The following is a 9,094-nucleotide window of genomic DNA, read 5'->3' on the forward strand; positions in this document are numbered from 1 at the left end:
GCGTCCGATGCGACGCGGATACAGGCATCGGAGCTGCGTCTGGACAGGGACAGTGTCGGGACTTTCGGGCACTAGCCACGCCGTCTAAACATACGCTCTCTAGTGATTACTGGTTAATTTCTAGACCAGAGGAGGCGCGTATGTGCACGCGGCCGGAATATGAAGCACCTCATCGGAGTTGGCATCGGAATCTGCAAATCGAACGGGATCGCAGCTCCCAGATGGCAACCTGTAAATCCAACGCGACGGCTTCTTTTTTTCGAAACCAGAAGCAAAGGAAGAAGAAAAAAAGTGCAGAAACAGGTCGGGCAAATCCACCAAAACCGGCCCACACCAAATCTCCGGTGGGCGGGTCAGAGCTCGCAACTCGCACAAGCACCAGTGCACCACCAAACCCCAGGGCTGCCGCGCTGCCGGCCACTAGCTTAGCAACCCTTGCACTCGCTAGGGTATTTATTGGTACAATCGGGTGATCTGTGTGCCGCCGCATCGCGCCGGAACAGAGGAGGCAATGGCGTTCACGACGCTCGGCAGCTGTGGGGCGGCTTCAGTGCGGTTGGTTCCCCAGGTCAGTGGCGCCGATGCTTTTCTCTCTTTTTTCCCCGGCGATGCTTTTCTCCTTTTCCCTGTTTCTAGACTAGAAGTGGCGGCGGACACAGCTCAGAAAATTCTCCTTTTTCCACCGGCGATGCTTTTCTTCTTTTTCCCCTTTCTGTTTCTAGACTACAGTGGCGGACCCAGCCCAAAAAAATTAGGTAGGGCGGAGCCCACAGGAGCAGGCAGGCAAGCTGCAATCGCTGCGCCGCCTAGGTGGAGCAGCGGGAGCCGAGCAGCGGCCGCCGGCTCCCGCTGCCCACCGGCCCCGCGCGGCGCGCAGCGCAGCCGCCGGGGCTAGGCCTATGCGCCGTCGGTGGTCCACCGGAGTCGGGAGGGGAACGGGAGGCGCACGCAGGGTCCCCGGCCACTGTGCAGAGGACCGGGGGCGGGAGGGGGAGCCACTGACAGCGGCCCGACGCCGAGCCTGGGAGCGCCGCCGTCATCGCCTGCGTGCCGAGCGCAAGTGGAGAGGGAGCGGATGCTTTGCCGAGCTATGCCCTATGGGCTGTATGGTCTGTGCCGGTGTGCCCTAAGGGCCTCTTCCCTCTGCTGTGATGGGCCGATGTAGGCCAGTGGCCAGATGGCCCATGCTGCCTGCCGGCGTATGCCCCAGCCCAAAAAACAAAAGGCCCACCACTCCGCGCGTCGTCTTCAACCTCGCGGGCGTCGTCTTCTACGTCGGTCGCTCGGCCGCTCGGCGCCACCGCAGTCCGCGCTGTGGACACTCCGGGCGGGGGTGGGAGATCCGCCCTGTTGGTGGAACCCTGTCGCCCTCGTTCGCCTCCCTGCCACCTCGCTCCCCTCCCCGCTGCTTCACTCACGGCCTCCAGCCTCCCTGCTCGTTCGTTGCCAGGCGCCGGCCACCTTTCTTGCGGCCGAGGGGACGGGATGCACCTCTGGGCAGATCCAAAAGGTTCTTCTATTGCGATTTGTGATGACTGAATCCTGTTTACTTTGGCGGCTCGAATGGTTCTTGAGCTTCGAATTATTATTGATGTGCTTCCGCAGTGCTGAACCGACTTTGCTTCATTATGTGACTATATGGACCTGACTGAGATGCACTTAAATACTTCTTTTCTGTGCAGAATAGAATCCTTGGATCTAATTCGAAGCCATTCACCGGTATCGTACTCAAGAAACCTCAGCAGGTGAATTAAGTTTTGCATTTTTTTCTTTTCTATATAATAGTAAGATTCTGAGGTGTATATGAAATGCTAATGAAAATGATACTCTGCTTTAGGTTGGAGCCCTGCCCCTCCATGTCAGGGGATCAATTGCTTCTTCACCGCGGAAGCTTTTCTCCCCTAAGGCAGCAGCCCCTAAATCAGGGGATGGCATACGCATTGCAGTGCTAGGGGCCAGTGGTTATACTGGAGCTGAGGTTGTCCCATCATTCTAATCTCATTTTGTATGAGGATTTTTGTCCTTGGTTCTTTTTTGCTAATGTAGTTGCTACGCTTTTGTTAACAGATTGTTCGGTTTCTAGCGAACCACCCTCAGTTCCATATAAAAGTGATGACTGCAGATAGAAAAGCTGGTGAGCAGTTTGGATCTGTATTTCCTCACTTGAGAACACAGGTGAGAACTTATCTTCTCTCTTCCTCCTCATCTATGATCTTAGCCTAGTTATATCAAGAAGCAACTAAACCTCTGGGCTGTACTACATTTCTGTGCACTAGAGTTATATCATCACAACTTTATTTGTTATGTTTGTCAAAATCTTAAAATATTGTTGATTTTCTTCTGATTTGCAGGACCTGCCGAGATTGGTTGCAATAAAAGACGCTGACTTTTCAGACGTTGATGCTGTTTTTTGTTGCTTGCCACATGGCACAACACAAGTTTGTTTATTGCTATTATGTTTTTACCTTAAATTCTTCATATCTTTTATTGAATTTGTTAATACAATCTTAGACTCTGTTGTATAACGTGTGGAGCACTAGATTTTAATAAACTTTACAATGCACTGCCTAATTATAATATTTTTTATCAGGAAATTATCAAAAGTTTACCCCGACACTTAAAGATCGTTGATCTCTCAGCGGTATGCTCTGCACACACTATATTTACTTCTCTAATATGGGTACGATCTCGATTATTGTTGATAAACTATTGCTTACAGGACTTCCGACTACGTGACATCAATGAGTACGCTGAATGGTATGGCCATTCCCACAGGGCACCAGAACTACAGGTTTCTTACTACTCCCTCCATTTCAAAATATTGGGCGTCTTAGAACTTAAAAAGTCAAACATTTTAAACTTTGACCATCAATTAGTCAAAATTTATGTATGATTCATCAATAGGTTCATAACTTACATGTGTGTTAGTAAGAATGTAAGATGTTGATTTGTAGTAATTGATTATATTGTTAGAGAAATCAATAGTCAAAGTATACCATGAAAGGCCTTTTTAAATATTAATGCCCCTTATATATAAAGGAAACAGATGGACTGATTTTCTCTTTAGCTTTGCCTAGTAACTAGCACTGCCTTTGCTATCTTGGCACTTGAGTTGTCATCAATTGTTCTTTATGATTTGTGCTATTGATGTCTTGTATGATACTACTAAGTTCTAAGAATTAGGTTTGGTTTTCAGAGATTTTTTATGGTTCTATTTGTGGCACTATGTTATATTTCTTAGAATTTATATCTTTACTTTAGCCTTTTTCTCCTTTCAGGAAGAGGCTGTGTATGGTTTAACTGAACTTCAACGAGATGACATAAGAAATGCACGTCTGGTAGCAAATCCAGGGTGTTATCCCACATCTATTCAACTTCCGCTTGTTCCTTTGGTAAAGGTGAGGTTTAATAGAAGTTTGTGGCATCTTACACATATCTATGTTAATATTTGTAAATTTAGATAAAATTACACTAAGTTATGCCATAGAATTGAATTGACAAAAGCATAATCTTTATGTCTATAGTACTGAAACTTTGTGTTAAAATTTCTCGAAAATTTAGTAGTATTCTCAATATCTAGCTTTTTCCTTAAGCTATTTTGTTTGCTTTTTAGGCAAAACTGATCAAGCTGACCAACATTATCATTGATGCAAAATCTGGGGTCAGTGGTGCAGGTTCGTATTTATTTGAGATAATCGATTTATTTTCTATTTCTGCTTCAACATTAAATGATTTGGTCTCTAAAACATGTGTCATTTTAGGACGTGGGGCTAAGGAAGCAAATCTTTACACTGAAATCGCTGAGGGTATCCATGCTTATGGGATAACAAGCCATCGGCATGGTAATATTTATACTCAACTAGCCATATTAATGTTTTGATTATATTTGTTGTGTTAGTGATATATATCTTACCTCATTAACAAATTGTGATTAAAATAATGACAGTTCCTGAGATTGAGCAAGGACTTACAGATGCTGCTGAATCAAAAGTTACTATCAGCTTTACTCCACATTTGATGTGTATGGTAAGCACTTAATTATACTCATCCTTTTACTTGCTAAATTCAATATTCACTTTTGTAAAATTCGATAATCATTTCTACTGGTATTTGGTAGACACGTGGGATGCAATCTACTATATATGTTGAATTGGCATCTGGAGTTACTCCCAGGGATTTGTATGAACACCTGAAGTCTACTTACGAGGTTTGTTTACTTAACCATGTAGGCTGAATTATGTCAGCTTAGGAAGGACTATAATTTTTCACTGAAGTCATCAATCTGTCTTGTGGTTTTGTAGTGTATAGAGAAATATACTCTTGTTAGCACAGAGTTCATTCATCATTGCATTTTTTCAGGATGAAGAATTTGTCAAGCTGTTACATGGTAGCAGCGCTCCTCACACAAGCCATGTTAAGGGATCAAATTACTGCTTCATGAATGTCTATGAGGATAGAATTCCTGGAAGGGCCATCATCATCTCTGTCGTAAGTGCCTTCAGTCAACTTTATCACACATAAGTATATAGCAAAAATAATATCACATACTTAAGATGCACGTAGTCCTTACAAGCTATGTTTCAACTTTGCAGATAGATAATCTCGTGAAGGGAGCATCTGGTCAGGCTTTGCAAAATCTTAATCTGATGATGGGACTGCCTGAGAATATGGGGCTGCAATACCCGCCCCTGTTCCCTTGATCTTTTGTGTCAATATCTATGATTACATTATTTAGGAGTACGAAAACCAATTTATCGTTACTGTCAAGAGGCCAGGAGCCCCACATTAGAATTCAATCAAGTCGAAGTTAGTATAGCTTCGCCTGTGTTGTTTTATCTTTATTAAGAGAATAACGGTAATGGCAATTTAGCAGTACAATGGTAGTATTATGTGAGCTGCTTGGTTCCAATAAAATCATAAGCCTATATACATCTTGTACTCGCAATGTTGTTTGCTATTTTGATCATGAAATCAATATTAAGTTTGAACGCAGTTCTGAGACATCAGCTATCCTTGGCATCACTGGATATAGTTATGGTGTCTTTTTTTTATTATGTCCAAGCAAACTTTAGCCCATTACAGTTGTACTTTGAGAAGATTGAAATGTCTCTTAGTATAATTCTTAAGTTTCTCAGTATAATTCTCAAGTTTTATCGTATAGCTGCATGGACCATAGCATTGCTATAGGCCCTGTTTGGAACGACTTAAGTTTTAGGAAAGCCAGCTTTTCACCACCTTCCCACAATAGCCACTTATTGGAAATTCTCGAGCCTAAAAAGCTATCCATTTGGTGCATTAACTTTTCTCCTCCAACTCTCATGCCGGCTTCCATGGTCGGATCTCAGTGATGAAGATGAAGAGAAGCTTGTGGGTGTTAGCTTTGGGAGGAGAGGCCTTACGAGGGGGTCGGGAGTTCATCCAGCAGCGTGGAGGCCACGAATGGCAAGGAGGCGAAGGTGACGGCAGATGTGGAGGAGAGGGCAGTGGCAAAGGGGAGGTCAGGGTGGAGGAGAGGGTGGCGGCCGGAGAGGAAGTCAAAAGTGGAGGAGTGGCAATGGGCAGCTCTCTTGGGAGGCGTGGGCGACGAGGAGGAAGGCGCGACATGGGGAAGGAATTGCGGGGACGAGGAGGGGGCACAGGGATGAGGAAGAAGCCCTTGCTAAAAATTGCTACCGAGAAGCTTGGCGTTTGGGGCAACCTTGGCTTATTTATGCTCCTAGCCGGCTAGGCGTCGCCCTTGTGCTTGCCAACTCGTGTGGCAGCCTTGGGAGGTTTGTAACCTCATTTGAAAGCTAAGAAATCACCCCTCACTTCAAGAGTTCACTCTCTTGACTTGAGAACAAGGGTAAGGCAAGCCTTTGTGGCAAGCTCAAGCCTTTTGTGGCTTCCTCAATAACATGGACTTAGGCAAACCTTAGTGGTGAGCTAAACCACAGGATAAATCTTGTGTCTTGCGTGCTTCATCTTTACTATACTTGCTGTTTATCTTATTGCTAGCTGTTGTTAGGGTTTAGTTCCTCGATTCACATTTGTGTGAAGTTTCTGTGGTATCCAGTCTTTGAACTAGATCTTGAAGTTATATTATAGGATTAAGCAACTAGTGGGGTCAGGTTCATCTCTGTTAAATCTCAACTGTGTTAGATTATTTTTCATAGAGCGGCAGTGCCGCCCTGTAAGGCCGGTAGTGCCGCCCTGTGTTCTAACAGAGTTTTGAGTTGAATTTTTACAGGCCTATTCACCCCCCTCTAGGCCTTCTTTATCTTCTTTAGATCCTACAAGCGGTATCAGAGCGAGGTTGCTTCGTATACGCTTCACCGCGTGAAGTATGGAAGAAGGAGAAGGTTCAAAGACCGTTCGCGTTACTGACGCAAGTGGTGTGCATGTCGAGGATGTTGGCAGCAGCAGCGAGCTGTCCATGTCCACAGCAAGTGATGCCACCATCAAAGAACCCAAGACCACCGATGCCGAAAGAAGAAAGGCAAGAAAAGAAAGAAAAGCTGTAAAGATCACAACAAGAGAAGCTAGAGAAAAGAAGAAAGAGCAGCGGCTTAAAGACAAGAAGAAGATAAAAGAAGCTAGAAGAATCACAAGAGAGGCAAGAGCTAAGAGAAGGGCATCAAGAGCTCAAGAGCAAGAGAAGAATGAGTATGATGCATCATCTAGTGAGCTCTCTAGTAGCTCGGAAGATGGAGATGATGATGTGTCATACCATGCTTCAAAAGATAGCAAGGAGGTGAAGAGCAAGGACAAAAAGAAGGATAGCAAGGACAAGGGCAGCAACAACAACAAGAACAAATATGTCGCCGTATCCTTTAATTATTCTTATTTGTCTAACCATAACAAAAGGTCTTTTGTCAATGTGCCCGCGGGCAAGTTGCCTCATTTTGATGGGACAAATTTTGCCAAGTGGAAGCACTTGATGAGTGCCTATCTTGTAGGTCTTCACCCCGGCCTTTGGGAGATTGTGGTGAATGGATTGCAGCCACCGGAAGATCCCAAAGCACCAACAAATGAAGAACTAGCTGCTGTCCATCTCAATGGCCAAGCCACAAGTATTCTTCTTAGTGCCTTGGATGGAAATGAGTACAACCGAGTGATGAATGTTAATGTTGCAAAATAGATTTGGGACACTTTGCATCTAGCACATGAAGGTGTTGATAAAGTAAGGAAGGCAAAGATTGATTTGTTGATGGCCAAGCTCAATAGGTTCGTGATTGTAGATGGAGAGGGGCCACAAGAGATGTTTGATAGATTGATGACCTTGGTGGGCAAGATTAGAGGCTATGGATGTGATGAGCTTGATGATCACAAAGTGGTGAAGGTTATGTTGGAAGCCTACTCACCAAGAAATGAGACCATAGTCACCTTGATTAGGGATAAGAAGAAGTTTGAGCACTTCACACCTAATGATGTGCTTGGAAGATTGTTGACATTTGACATGCAAAGAGAAGAAGATAATGAGAGGAGAAGATTTGGTGAGTTGTAAGCCAAGCTAGAAGGCATGAAAATCAAGGAAGTAGCTCTCAAGGCCAATAAATCAAGCAATCAAGGCATCTCCAACAAGGCAAAAGGCAGCAAGCAAGCATCAACAAGTCAACCCAAGGAAATCAAGTCAACTCCACAAAATGATGATCCAAGTTCATCCTCAAGTGAAGATGAAGATGATGGGGCTGATTATATGAAGATTGATGACATGGCTTTGTTCATGAAGAGCTATCACAAGGGGTTGAAAAAGAATGGGTATAAAATAGTGCAAAGAAGGTTCCCCAACAAGAAGAAGAGGACTTGCTACAATTGTGGCAGCATGGAGCACTTCATTGCTAAGTGTCCCTATGACAAGAAAGAAAATAAATACAAGAGGGACAACAATGAAGGCAAACACGAACACAAAAAGAGATACAAACAAATGGGAGAGGCACACATTGGGCATGAGTGGGACTCAACTAAGGAGTCAAGTGAAGAGGATGTGAAAGTTGCAACCGTGGCTATTCAAAAGCCATCCTCTACATCAAGGCTCTTCAACAACATGTCCGATGACGATGACCACTAGACTCACGTTTGTCTTATGGCAAAGGGTGAGAATGTAAAACAAAGAGCCAAATCTCCTCCACCTCCTAGTGACATCTCTAGTAGTGAACTTAGTGATTCTAGTGATGATGATACTAGTGATGTTGAGAAATATGCTAAATTGACTAAAAAGTTAGATTCTAAGACCAAGCTCTTTATCATGAATCTAATGGAGGAATTAGAAAGTGTCAAAGCTGAGCTAGCCGATAGAGATGATTTCTTGAGGAAACTGAAAAGATGTATATTGGCTGCAAGGAAGCTCTTGAGTTAGAGAGAAGTGAGGTGGACTCTTTGAACAAGGCCTTGGCCAAAGAACAAAGAGAACATGCTCTCACAAAGAAGGCAAATATTGCACTCAATGACAAGTATTGTGTCTTAGTTGAAAAGCACAACAAACTTGAGAAGCAATATAACCTTCTATGTGAGAGCACCCCACTTCCCTCCAACACAAATGACACTTCTATTCCATCCACTAGCCAAGGATGTGGAAATTGCTATAATCTTGACTTAAATGTTCATTCCACTAACCTTGCAAACTTGGAGGTTATGAAAAAGGAGATTGCTAGGCTCAATGCTATGTTAGGAAAAATGTGCATGGAAGGCAAGAAACCTGCTGGTGGCAAAGGTGAAAAACCAAAGAGGCCACAATACAAAGATGGAAGAAATCCACGCATCAAAGATGGGCTTGGGCACACTCATGGAGGTAAAACCAATGGGAGAAAGGTAATCAATGGATATGAGTGTGTTCAGTTCGTGAGCAAAGGGCAGGAAGGTACAGATAGGTCTGCACAGATGGTGGCATAAGGTTAGCCCAAAGCAGCACCGCGGCCTATGGGCGACAGTGCCGCTGTGAAGGGCGGCAGTGCTACCCCCCATAGAAAAGGGAAGACCACCTCCTACTCATCTGCTCATGTCAAGCCCAAGAAGAAGGTATCTCATCCAGAGCAGGTTGTCCAGAAACCAAAGAAATCTATCTGGGTCACTCCAAATAGATATGCTTACCAACCAAAGACAAAAACACCTCCAC

The 9,094-nt window shown here is 44.3% G+C and overlaps 1 protein-coding gene across 3 annotated transcripts; it reads left to right on the plus strand.

The window, feature by feature from the left end:
- The first annotated feature begins 243 nt into the window (after nt 1–243).
- On the plus strand, nt 244–5,006 carry LOC136538622 (probable N-acetyl-gamma-glutamyl-phosphate reductase, chloroplastic). Of its 3 annotated transcripts, none has more exons than XM_066530582.1 (14): nt 265–568; nt 1,683–1,745; nt 1,838–1,978; nt 2,068–2,175; nt 2,352–2,438; nt 2,591–2,641; nt 2,720–2,791; nt 3,279–3,398; nt 3,614–3,674; nt 3,762–3,842; nt 3,947–4,026; nt 4,118–4,207; nt 4,360–4,488; nt 4,593–5,006. In XM_066530582.1, the coding sequence occupies exons 1-14, from the start codon at nt 512–514 to the stop codon at nt 4,698–4,700; spliced, it is 1,248 nt and encodes a 415-aa protein (XP_066386679.1). In that variant the 5' UTR covers nt 265–511; the 3' UTR covers nt 4,701–5,006. The 3 variants fall into 3 exon arrangements, with proteins under 3 accessions (XP_066386678.1, XP_066386679.1, XP_066386677.1); XM_066530580.1 differs by lacking the exon at nt 265–568 and adding an exon at nt 684–1,510; XM_066530581.1 differs by having other exon boundaries at nt 244–568; nt 2,591–2,791.
- The last annotated feature ends 4,088 nt before the right edge of the window (nt 5,007–9,094 follow it).

The sequence above is a fragment of the Miscanthus floridulus genome, chromosome 2, assembly GCF_019320115.1.
Source record: "Miscanthus floridulus cultivar M001 chromosome 2, ASM1932011v1, whole genome shotgun sequence".
NCBI lineage: Eukaryota > Viridiplantae > Streptophyta > Magnoliopsida > Poales > Poaceae > Miscanthus > Miscanthus floridulus.